This window comes from Microtus oregoni, unplaced genomic scaffold (assembly GCF_018167655.1).
Source record: "Microtus oregoni isolate MIOR12 unplaced genomic scaffold, Mior012 000003F_ref0000135, whole genome shotgun sequence".
NCBI classification, from domain to species: Eukaryota; Metazoa; Chordata; class Mammalia; order Rodentia; family Cricetidae; genus Microtus; species Microtus oregoni.
The window spans coordinates 21931741-21944146 of record NW_024543062.1 but is presented as its reverse complement, the minus strand read 5'-3'; the positions used below and the strand labels follow the sequence as shown (position 1 = coordinate 21944146).

Sequence of the window (12406 nt, the reverse complement as noted above, 5' to 3'; positions counted from 1 at the left end):
GAACTCCTGATCCTCGTGCCTCAATGTCCTGGGTACTGGGGTAACCGGTGTATGCCACTTCCCTTCCCTACCTTCCTAACCCCCTTTCTTTTTCTTTTATTTTTTTATGTCAATGTGAGGGTGTCAGATCCTCCAGAACTGGAGTTACAGACAGGTGTGAGCCAACGTCCTCTGGAAGAGCAGCCGGTGCTCTTAACCGCTGAGCCATCTCTAGTGCCCTCTTTCTTTCTAATAGCTATATCTGGCCATATGTCTGTGCCCCACAGACTCAAACAATCTTGACCTCAGAAGGAAATGACTGTCACCTAACGAAGGTTGGGCTGCCCGAATCTCATCTTTGTCTTCCCAACTCTCAAGAGGAGGAGGAGGCAGAAGGATCCGGATTCCAAAGTTAGCCTCAGCTGCATAGTGAGTTCAAGTCCACCCTGAATGCAAGAAATGGAAGAATAAACCCTGTGTTTCCCTTTTCTTATTTTTTGAGTTTAAGGCAACCCTCAGCTACATATGAGACCACGTCTCAAAAAGAAAAGGAGTTGACGTAGTGACACACTCGGTCCCCCAGCACTTGGGGACATAGGCCACGCTACCACTGTCCCAGCAGCAGGCTTGCCTCTCAGAGCTCACTTTTTTCATAGCTGTGAGATGGAAACCCAATTGCTAAAGTGACCTCGCTCCCGTGGGGTGGCTGGAGACTTTGAATGTGAGTGTGATGTGTGTCATTTCTTCAGTAGGTCCACAAGTGCAGGCGGCCAAGAAGCTTTCTTTGCGAAGTAGATGGAAGCAGAGAAAGAGGCATTGAGAAGGCCCCCCTGCCTCGGGAGCTGGCTGTCCATCACACTGCCTGCTCAGATTGTGAACACTGCGGAGCAGGGCAGGGCATGGATACAAATCAGGGAAGGGAGGCCAAGAACGAAGGTGGGTGACATTTGAGCAAAGATAGGGCGCCAGAGGCTGCCCAAGGAGCGCAGGTGCACAGGCCCCGAGGTGCTAGGGAGCCTAATTACAGAGGTTCACCTCCTCCTCCACGGTTCCTTTTCCCCACTAGACAATGACAGGCGTGGCAGGCGGCACTGAGCATCACTCCCAGGCCAGGCCCCAGCCACTGCCTCTTTAACCTTGAAGGCATTTTTGGGTCTCACGTGTCAATCCAGGCGGTGGCCGCCAGTGAGCAGCTCTTACTTCAGAAGAACGGCATGGAGTGGGGGGGCTTAGGTGGCCTCTGCCTCACCTACAACTGCCAAAAGTGGTCATGGGGATATTTTTAACCCCGGGGAAGAGGTATTTATTGTTCCACAGCAGATGCAGGCCAGTAGACTCGTGGAATTCTCCAGAGGCAGCAGCCAGCTCCAGACACCATGGTGAGTGGCCAGTGGACCCTTGAGGGAAGATGCAGGGTGGGCAATCAAGAGGCACCCTGTAAGCTAAGGACCCCATTGGAGGAGGAGGGAAGTTTTCATAAACCTTCCCCCAGCCCTAGATGGACCAGCACTGTGTACCAGCCATGCAGAGTGACCCCAATCAGTGTCCCCAAGGAACCAAAAAGAGCAGCTCCCTAGGGGACTTGCAAAAATTGAATAAAAGAGGGGGAGGTTTTGGGTTTGGGTTGGGTTTTGGTTTGGGTTGTTTGTTTTCCATTCAGGAAAGTTTTTCTGGTTCTATCTTCTGAACTTGGAACTGTTAAAAGGTTCTCCTTCACAGTGTTGGGTAGGTGTCTGCCTCCCAACCTCCTAGTCAGAGCGAGACAGTGGCAGGGGCACAGACTATGTGGGTTTCTGTGGCTGTGTGGCCTGGGATAAATGACTCACTCTCTCTGAGCCTCCAGTAAGTCTGTCTCCTTGGTGGAGCCTTTCAAGTGTCATTTTCTCTCTCATGTTGTCTGGGCAAAGGAGAGTCCCTCACCAGGTGACGGGGCAGGCCTGGGACTCAGCCGTGCCTAATGGCTGCTTCCTCCCCAGGCACCGAAGAAAGCCAAGAAGAGGATAGAAGGCGGAAGCTCCAACGTGTTCTCCATGTTTGAGCAGGCTCAGATCCAGGAGTTCAAGGAGGTGGGTGTGGCAGCCCCCTCCCCAGATGAAGGACACCCCACGGGGGAAATGACCTGCAAGCCCATGTGCCCAGGCTCATTCAGACTGTCTGCAAACCCCTGAACAAACACTTGGTCTTAGTAACCTCTATAGATTATTTTTAAAAAAAAAAGTGCACCCCCCCCCCCGGACTGACATACAAGGAATCTTCCAGAAAAGCACAGAAGAGAGGTGATGGGGAGCCACAGTCACCCACTGGTAATCTCTGCTCAGTGTTGATTCCCACTTTGGTCACCTGTGTCCTGAGATCCTCAGTCGCTCCTGTGCCGGTGGGCGGGGGGGGGCGGGGATAAATGACAGAGAGAGGGGGGGGGCGGGAGAACCAAGTCCAGCCCCTGGTCCCTATAGTCCTTCCTGATTCCCCTTCCCTGCCTGGGTCCTGGTGCACTGGGCTGGACAGCATGGCCGTCCACCCATGCCCATCACTGTTATGTCTATCCTTGCCACGTCCCTGCATATTAACCGTGGAGAATTTCCTTTCCAGTGCCAAAGCGGAAAGGGCAGGGCCACCTCGGACAACTGAGTGCGGCTCTGCATGAAGCCTGTTGCCCTCAGCAGTGGGCTGTGCCTTGCTGCAAGCACCTCTGGCCCTAATTAAAGCGGCCAAATGAAGCCACTGGCCATGGTCAAGAGAGTCATGTCCCAGCAGCACCACCGGTTCCTCACTCACACCTGGCCCTTGGCGGGGGGAGGGGCTGTGGTCACACAAGAATTTCTACATAGGTTCTAAGATGGTACCTCTGTCCCTACTAACACCACCTCCTGTGGATCACCAGGTTTTACTCTTACCGTGTCTTTACCAGTCACCACCATGAAAGCTCAGGTCACCTGTCACCTCAAAAGAGGAAACTTGGTGCCTGTGGTCCAATTCTCTCCTGGAGTACCCAGGCAACCTGTGGCCCACGGTTGGTCGTCTTGGCCTTGCTCCCTCCGTGAAACCCTGCTGTGACAAGGATGGAACCACTGTTCTTTTTCAGGACTGAACCATGCTTAGTAGCATGAGCCTCATTTGGGGTCTCATTCCTCCTTTGAAGATGCTAGGGTGTGCCTGGGGCTCTCCTACATCAGAATGTCTGGACAGGGTCTTTTGTTGTTGTTTTTTTGAGACAGGGTTTCTCTGTGTAATAGCCCTGACTGTTCTGGGACTCACTCTGTAGACCAGGCTGGCCTCGAACTCACAGAGATCCACCTGCCTCTGCCTCCCGAGTGCCGGGATTAAAGGCGTGCACCTCTACTGCTCAGCTTCTGGGCAGGGTTTTATGGGGACATGATTTTGATTCTCTAGGGTGGGGGCCTAACAGGGACATTGCAGTTAAATCAGCTCAAGACTGTTTCCAATTCTTCAATCCATTCTATGTTGTGGTCCCTGGAGCTCCCAGAAACCCCTTCCCAGTCCTCAGCTGAACTCTCCCTGCCCCACAGGCCTTCACAATCATGGACCAGAACAGAGATGGCTTCATTGACAAGAATGACCTGAGGGACACATTTGCTGCCCTAGGTATGTGGCGTGAGCCCTGCACGGAGATTGCCTTTCCTTATTAGGGTAGAAGGTGGAGGAGGGGTGGTGCGGGCATCGAAAGAAGCCAAGAGCCTGTTTGTCATATGCCAAAGCTTCAGCTGCAGCCAGGCTTTGGGAGCCACTCCCGGGTCTTCCCATGCTTCCTCCTTTCCTTTTAACCCAAGGAGGAGGGGCAGGACAGACAGATTTTATAGCACACTCCTGGCTCATCATAGAAAATTCAAACTACTCAGAAAAGAGTAAAGGAGAAAACAGAATTATCAGAAGGCCATGCTCTGATCAATGCTTCAGTCTCAGACCTTAAAATCCTTCCATATATTTGTTTTTCAGGCTACTGGGGTCATCCCATTTGGGATTTTGACTTATTCAGCATTTCAAGTGTGTGAGCCTGCCTCCCAGTCCCCCCTGTGCCCATCCGCAAAACTCAGGGCTCCCAGAACAGCTCTGGGAGTTGTTCTCCATCTTTGTAACTGCTGCGGCCTTTTACCTTAAAAACACAGTCTTAGGAAGGGTCCAGCATTGTCCGGTTTGCACAGAGACAGCCGCGTGCCAGAGAGAGAGCAGGGATGTGACACCGTGCAGCTCGGGCTGCAGCAAGCCTGACCGAGTTCCCTTGGTGACTGGAGACACAGTCCTCTGCCCGCATCTCAGAAGGGCATCACAACACAAGCATGTTTTACTTATATTAAAGGTTTCAAGCCTGAAGACATTATTCATTTAATGAGTGCAAGTTTCATGTAGCCCAGGCTAGCCTCAACCTCACTAAGTAGCCCAGGAGAACCTTGAACTTCTGATCATCCCAGTGCAGGTATTCGCCACCACACCCGGTTTATGAAGTGCTGGGGGGGTGGGACCCAGGGCCTCTTGCATTCTAGGCCACCACTTAATCCCCTGTACCATGACCCCGGCCTTGACAACACTGTTTTAACCACTCCAGTCCACATCAGAAGCTGACTGACTGCTCGAGAACACTGCTGGGAAAGTCTGCCCTAGGTCTGTCTGTCTGTCTCTCTCTCTCTCTCTCTCTCTCTCTCTCTCACACACAGACACACACAGACACACACACACACCACTGTCCCCGACGGTTCCCAGACCAGCTTCCCGGAAGCTGGATCACAAAGGGCCACAGCTGCCCCTCCCAGCGCTCAGTCCCAGTGTTTCCCGCTAGGACGTGTGAATGTGAAAAATGAAGAGATTGATGAAATGATCAAGGAGGCTCCAGGACCGATCAACTTCACTGTGTTTCTCACCATGTTTGGGGAGAAACTTAAAGGTGAGTTTGTGCATGTGAGTGTGAGCATGCATGTGTGTGTGTGTGTTCACCTGTGGGCATGCATTAAGCTCTAGAAGAGACAGCATGGGCGAAAGATGGGCAATTCACAAGTGGAAAAGTATTCATTGAAAACTAGTGTGGAAGAATGGCTCAGTGGTTTAAAGCACTGGCTGCTCTTCCAAAGGACCCAGGTTCAATTCCCAGCACCTACATAGTAGTTCATGACCATCTGTAACTTTAGTTTCAGGAGGTCCAATGCTCTCTCTGGAGACCAGGCACACATGTAGTACACAGTATATATGCAAGCAAAAGACTCATACACATGAAAAATAATAAAAAGAAGAAAAATAGCATAAAAGCAAGCAGGGTTGCTGCTTCAGCTGCTGGTGAGGCTGTTCCAGCAGGGGATCCCTCCTCCAGTGGCGGTGTGGGGGTGTACTCCTCCAGCAGGAGAAGCTGCTCGGCCATGGGAAATATCCAAGTCCTCTACCCAGCCTTGGGCTGATCGGCTTCAGTGACTGACATATTTTGGAGCACCTGAGTGGCTGGCTCTACTCTTACCCCCCAGGTCATGGTGGATTCAGAGACAGAAAGACAACTTACTTGAAAGGCCCTGCAACCCACAAAGTCCCAGAGTCAACCTGCCCAGTCTTGTTCTGGAACCCTCCCTTGCAATTGACTTCCTGTTGGCTCCTCAGCCTTCTCTTAAGATATTATTATTTGTGTGTATACGTGCCTGCATAGCACACGCATGCAGTGTGTGAAGGCCAGAAGAGGCAGGGTTATGGGAGGATGTGAGGAGCAGCAAGTCCTCTTGTTGAGCCAACTCCCCAGCCTTTGTTCAAACCCAGATCTCCCTGAGGGAAATGGCCTTGCCCCAGCTCCTCTGGCTCAGGGGGACCTGGGTCCACTTCCTACGGCCCCAGTGGCTCCCGTCCCATCAGATTGGTAAGCCCACCTTCTCTTACAGGGGCTGACCCCGAGGAGACCATTCTCAACGCATTCAAGGTGTTTGACCCTGAAGGCAAAGGGTCGCTGAAGGCTGACTAGTGAGTGACTTCTGAGGGAGTGGGGTCCCCACTTTCCACCCCAGACATATGTCACCATCACCTGCTCTCTCCTCTCCTACAGTGTCCGGGAGATGTTGACCACACAAGCAGAGAGATTCTCCAAAGAGGAGGTACAGTGTCCCCAGTGCCCAGCCCCCTTCACAAGAGCTCTGTTTCGCTCTGGTGTATATCCCCCAAGAGAACCATCCCTCCATCACTCATGGGACTTTAGACTTTAACTTCACTGTGCCTCAGTCTCCCCAACTGTCAAGGTGGGATGAGAACAGAATCCACTGCCACATGCCACGAGGCTCGGTGGTGTTCACAGTGCACAATGCCATCACAGGGCCAGGGCACAGTGTCTTTTGGTGGTTACAAATTCAAGCCAGCTAGGTCTCATGACACAGGCCTATGGCAGCCTGTAGTTGTTCCAGCTACCAGAGAAGCTGAGGCAGGAGGATTGCAGGTTTAAGGCCAGAACAAGCTATAGCGTTTAAGGCCAACCTGGGCAACTTGGTCAGGCCTGCCACAAAATAAAGATTAACAAGGCTGATACTGTAGCTCAGGCTTAGAGCACTCGCCTGGTGTGCAAGGAAACCTGGGTTCAATCCCTGGCACGGCAAGATAGAGAAAAGTCGGGGGGACCAATAGTAACCATTCAAAACCATGTTGGGGGAGGGGGTGCCTTTTAAGACAGAGTCTCACAACACAGCCCTGGCTGGTCTAGAACTTGCTACTTAATCCAGGTGACTTTAAATTCCCAGACCTTCTGTCTGCCTCCCTGTGCTGGGATCACAGGCACCATTATGACTGCTTCACCCAATACTTTTTAAACAGGGAAATTGTATGTAAAATAACCACCTTGATTTCTGGTTTCCCTCCACGAATATGACCTCTTTGGCCATGTGACCACAACAGGCCCTCTGCCTGCATTCAGCTGCAGTCCCCACCAGGCCCTGGCATACCTGAACCTGATCCACCCAGCTCCCTGTGAGGCTGAACCTCTATTCTCCACTGCAGGGTGTCTGGGGTGTCTAGGGGACCTTGGGGTCACCCTGGGGAATAGAGGCAGAGATGGTAATGACACGGGAGCGTGTGGACACAGACGCTGAGCCAGGACGGTAGCCTGGGCTGAGTGCCCAGGGAGCTGGACCTCCTGCCTCGGACCCGCTGGCGGCTGTGGAACAGGGGTCCTTCCCAGGTCTTTCCTGGGCTCTCAGGCCTCTGCCCCTTGCCAGTCTCATTGTCTCTGTCCCCACCATTCTTGCTCTCAGATCGACCAGATGTTCACAGCCTTTCCCCCAGATGTCACCGGCAATCTCGATTACAAGAACTTAGTCCACATCATCACCCACGGGGAAGAGAAGGACTGAGCCCTGAGCCCAGCCTCGGGTGACCTACAGCCTGCTCTCCGGCCTAGCCCCTGCCACCCCAGCCAAGGCCATGTGCAAATAAACAGGAAGTCTTGGATCTAATCATGATGGCTGTTGGCTCATTGGTCCTGTGTAGCCAAACTCAAAAAGTATTTGGGTTGTGTAAAGGCTGCAGGGATCTCATTTCAAAAAACAAAGTCTTTTGCCTGGCACACTCCTCTAATCCCAGCAGAAGCAGAGACAAGTGGATCTCTGAGTTTGAGGCCAGCCTGGTCTATGGATAGAGTTCCAGGATGGTCAGAGCTACAGAGAAACCCTGTCTCAAAAAAAAGGAAGGGAGGGAGGGGAAGGGAAGGGAAGGAGGAAGGGAGGGAGGAAGGGGAAGGGAAGGAAGGAGGAAGGGAGGGAGGAAGGGGAAGGGAAGGAAGGAGGAAGGGAGGGAGGAAGGAAGGAAGGAAGGAAGGAAGGAAGAAAGAAAGAAAGAAAGAAAGAAAAAGAAAAAAGTTCCAAAAGCTCAGAAGTCCATGGGCTCAGCAGCAGCTGCATCCAGGGTGACCGGTGCCATCTCTCCATCTGCCCCAAAGCAGCTTTCCTTTAGCTTTGTTTGCTTTGGAGAGGGGCTTGGTACAGCACAGCCTAGCACACACCTTTAATCCCAGCACTCAGGAGGCAGAGGCAGGAGGATCTTTGAGTTCCAGATTTAGACTGGATAATCCCAGCACTCAGGAGGATCTCTGTGAGTTTCGGACTTAGACAGGATTAAATAATGAGTTTCAGGCCAGCCTGGACTACATAATGAGAGCCTGTGTCAAAAAAAAAAAAAAAAACCAAGGAAAGCCAACTTCAAGAGACTCGCTGACTCGCTGGGATCAGGCATGGTGACTGCCTTATCTGAGAGAGAAGAAACCCACAGTCCCATCCCCAGGGTCAAATCCAGCTGTGTAATCAATGAAGTCCCTATGGGCCCCTTGCAGGAAGCTGGAGTTCAAAGGGTGGATCCTGGAGGATTAGAGCCCCCAAACTCTGACTCTCCATACCCCACCTGTGTTCCTGTGAGCATCCCTCAGGGACACCCATTCTTCCAGGAGCACTGAACCTGGGGCCCCAGATTTTGAGTGCCATTCTTCTCTGTCCCCCACCCCACATAAGGTTGGTTTCCAGCCCTCAGAGCACCTTAGCACAGCACATGCAAAGGTCCTGGGGCTCAGGAAGAAAATATTTATTATCTCTGGGTGTGGAACACAGCCACCTGCAGCTCAGCCTACCACCTTCTTCTTGGGCCTCAGTTCATCCCCCTTCTCCGACAGGGTGTCCTGTGGGTCCTTGCCACGATCCTTGTGAAGGTAGTTCTCCAAGACCAGCTGCCGGAGGCTGCTGTGGTCCAGGGGCTGCTCCACTGCACCCAGGACAGAGCTCTGTGAGGAGCTGGGAGTTGACACCCAGCTCACTGTTCCCAGGGACAGTGTCACTCCATGCCGAGCTGGGCATGGTGTGGAAAGCCCTGGAGAGCTCCAAGCAGAGATGTGCCCTCAGGGAGTTCCCAAGCTAGAGTGGGAGAACAGCTGGTTTCATAGCAACGACAAAACTGCATGGCACAGCCCGCGTTTGATGGCCAAGCTGTCTTACCCAGAGTGACATTTGCTTTAGTGGCTGCATAACACTCCATTGTTGTTAAGTTCTGACTTAAGAGTGAATGGTGCATGTGTGTAGGTGTGCACACATGTGTGTATGTGTATGCTTGAATATGTGTGCACACATGTGTGTATGTGTATGCTTGAATATGTGTGCATAATGTGTACGCTTGAATATGTGTGCATACATGTGTGTATGTGTATGCTTGAATATGTGTGCATACATGTGTGTATGTGTATGCTTGAATGTGTGTGCACACATGTGTGTATGTGTATGCTTGAATATGTGTGCATAATGTGTATGCTTGAATATGTGTGCACACATGTGTGTATGTGTATGCTTGAATATGTGTGCATACATGTGTGTATGTGTATGCTCGAGAATGTGTGCACACATGTGTGTATGTATATGCTTGAGAATGTGTGTATGTGTGTGCATGTGTTTGAGAATGTATGTGCGTATGAGTATATGAGAAAAAGTGTGTGTTTATGTTTGTATGTTTGAATGAGTATGTATATGAGAGTGTGTGTGTGTGTGCACACGCGTGTGCGCGTGCTGGTTCCTTTGCTTGTTTCTGGTTTGGGGCTACAGTGACTATGTTCTGACTTCTGCTCTGACCCCTCAGTTTTCCGTAAGGATATATGCCTATCTGTGTTTTCAAACCAGTGCCACCGTGTGATGATTGCTCACACAGTGGGATGTTACTCAAGGAAGTAACGAGGGATACTGAGGCTTGGCCTATAGACCCTGTAGGGACTCGGGCTCCTTAAGAGACTCTATCCAGGGCTGGAGAGATGGCTCAGTGGTTAAGAGCATTGCCTGCTCTTCCAAAGGTCCTGAGTTCAATTCCCAGCAACCACATGGTGGCTCACAACCATCTGTAATGAGGTCTGGTGCCCTCTTCTGGCCTGCAGGCATACAGACAGAACATTGTATACATAATAAATAAATAAATATTTTTTAAAAAAAGAGAGAGAGACTCTATCCAGTGGCCCGCCTGGGTGGCAGTGAGAAAGAACTCACCCTCTTCAAGTTTGTCACTGAAGGAGTCTGCCCCAAACACAGGGGGCACAACCTTTGTGGGCTCTGGGGGCTTGAGGAGGGCAGAGCCGCCCCAGAAGGGGTTGACGAAGGGCTGTGGTACATCCACGTCGGGCCCCTCCGCATCCTGCAGGCGCCGGACCGACTCCAGGAGCAGAAGGTCATTGGTCTTCTTCTCGATGATAGCTGGAAGACAACGGGGTCACGGTCACCACGAGTGACAGCTTCTCAGAAAGCATGTTCTGAAAAGGGTTCCCTCAGTGTTGACAATGGGAAGGCCAAAATTCAGCTTTCCACTGTAAACTAAAAGTCAAGGTAGCCTGACTCCGGGCCTTTGTTGATGTCTTTTCTTCTGTCGGGGACACTGATGTGGTTGTTGGGGTTCAAACCCAAGCCCTCTGCAAGAGCAGTACAGGCTCTTAGCCGCTGAGCATCTATCTCTCCAGCCCCTGTGGGTTAAATTTTAAGAATAGAGGGGGCACCATTCATGCCAAGCTGCCGTGACCTGAGTTTTCATGTCTGCTCTCTACCCTGAACGGTGAAGCCAAACCTGGAAATGCAAAAGGCGGTCAGCCAGCACACGCTACACACCGGGTCCCACTCTCAGCGCTTCATTTCCTGCTTCCGATCAGGATTTTTGTTTTTTTCTTGTCTTATTGCCTCGGCAAGGGTTACTATACCGCACTAAACAAACTCTATGGAGCCCCATGCTTGCCTTCTTCCTCATCTTAGAGAAAAAAGCATAAGGCTCAAATACGAAGCGTGTACGTATGCGTGTGTAGCGGCATTTCATCTGTATGTTAATAAATAAAATTTACCTGAAGATCAGAGAGTGAAACAGCCCCACTGGCCGGCCTTACAGACCAGGCAGTGGTGACGCACACCTTTAATCCCAGTAGCCACACTGGTTTGACACAGAAACAGGGCGGTTCAGGCCTTTAATCCCAGCCAAGGAGAGGAATGTAAAACTGGAGGAGGCGGCTCTCAGTCTGCCTCAGTCTGAGATTCCTGGAAGCAGGATCGCCATTTTCAGACTGAAGTCAAGGAAAGAGCCAGTGGCTGGCTGCTTTGCTTTTTTGGTCTTCAGGTTGAACCCCAATTTCTGTCTCTGAGTTTTTATTAATTGTGCTTTATTTGGTGCCCAACTTTTGGGGCACAAATTTACAAAAACAAAACAAATAGCCATTTGCCTGAGGGGTTTTTGTTTTGTTTTTTTCGGGGGGGGGGGGGGGGGGGCTTTTGCCACCAGCCCAGGCCAGAGCTGGGATTGGAATTCCTCTAGGAGCTGGACCCAAACCTAAACACCTGGGTTCGGGAGAAGCTAGCTCTCCCAGCTCCCATCCGCCCCAGTTCAACTTCCTCTCCTTGCTGCCACCCCATGGGGCACCACTCTGCGTGTCCGTTTCCCGCCCCCCCCCCCCAGCTGCTGTGGTTCCTGTGGTTCCTGCGGTCCCGTGGCTTGCCCCCAGCTCCACATGCGTGCTTGCAGCTCCCACATGGTTACCGCAGATTGCCCTGGTTCCAGCGACCCGTGTGCAACTGCCGCATGGCTGCCCTGACCGCCGTCTCTTTAACAAAATTCCATTCAGTTTGGTTTTGAGTTCTGCTTAGAAAATCCACAGGTTTTTCTGGCCCACGTCATTATTACACCTTCAAAGTCTTAACTAAACCAGGATTTTAACAGAGGTAAGTCATCTGCTATATATATATATATATATATATATATATATATATATATATATATTGCAAATTGGAAACCACCCCTAAAATAATTGCAGATAATACCCACATCCAAGAATTTAATAACCTTTTTGTTTCTATCATGGATGGAATTCTAGGAGAGGTATATGACCTACCTGGGATATATACATTCTTAGCCGTAGCCGGTCAGTTTGATAATTCATATTATAGCTTTTTTTTTTTTTTTTTTTTTTTGGTTTTCCGAGACAGGGTTTCTCCGTAGCTTTTTGGTTCCTGTCCTGGAACTAGCTCTTGTAGACCAGGCTGGCCTCGAACTCACAGAGATCCGCCTGCCTCTGCCTCCCGAGTGCTGGGATTAAAGGCGTGCGCCACCACCGCCCGGCCATATTATAGCTTTTTAAAAATTTTTTTTACACCTTGATTCTTGTTTTGTTTTGTTTCAAGACAAGGTTTCTCTGTAGCTTTGGTGCCTGTCCTAGAACTAGCTCTTGTAGACCAGGCTGGCCTTGAACTCACAGAGATCTGCCTGCCTCTGCCTCCCAAGTGCTGGGGTTAAAGGCGTGCGCCACCACTGCCCAACTCATATCTTTAAAGAAATAACAGCGTGAAGAATGGGAAACGTTTAGAGATGATATGGATTTTACAGACTCATACTGAGAGGTTGGCTGAAAGGATTCACACCACTGGAAATAATAACCATAATTTGACAGGCAAAATGCACTCACTCCATGTCA

The 12406-nt window shown here is 50.9% G+C and overlaps 2 protein-coding genes across 2 annotated transcripts in view; one reads left to right on the top strand and one right to left on the bottom strand.

Moving 5' to 3' along the window:
* Positions 1-1287: 1287 nt before the first annotated feature.
* Positions 1288-7400, top strand: Myl2 (myosin light chain 2). The gene is made up of 7 exons (XM_041648752.1): positions 1288-1358; positions 1956-2045; positions 3507-3582; positions 4772-4876; positions 5847-5925; positions 6008-6056; positions 7200-7400. The coding sequence occupies exons 1-7, from the start codon at positions 1356-1358 to the stop codon at positions 7296-7298; spliced, it is 501 nt and encodes a 166-aa protein (XP_041504686.1). The 5' UTR covers positions 1288-1355; the 3' UTR covers positions 7299-7400.
* Positions 7401-8554: 1154 nt separating this feature from the next.
* Positions 8555-12406, bottom strand: part of Ccdc63 (coiled-coil domain containing 63) — a 31039-nt gene continuing 27187 nt past the window's right edge. Inside the window, exons 10-11 of the mRNA XM_041649040.1 lie at positions 9954-10157; positions 8555-8694 (exon numbers count right to left, since the gene is read on the bottom strand). Of these exons, the coding sequence (XP_041504974.1) occupies positions 8555-8694; positions 9954-10157 (344 nt within the window). The remainder of the gene's footprint in view (positions 8695-9953; positions 10158-12406) is intronic.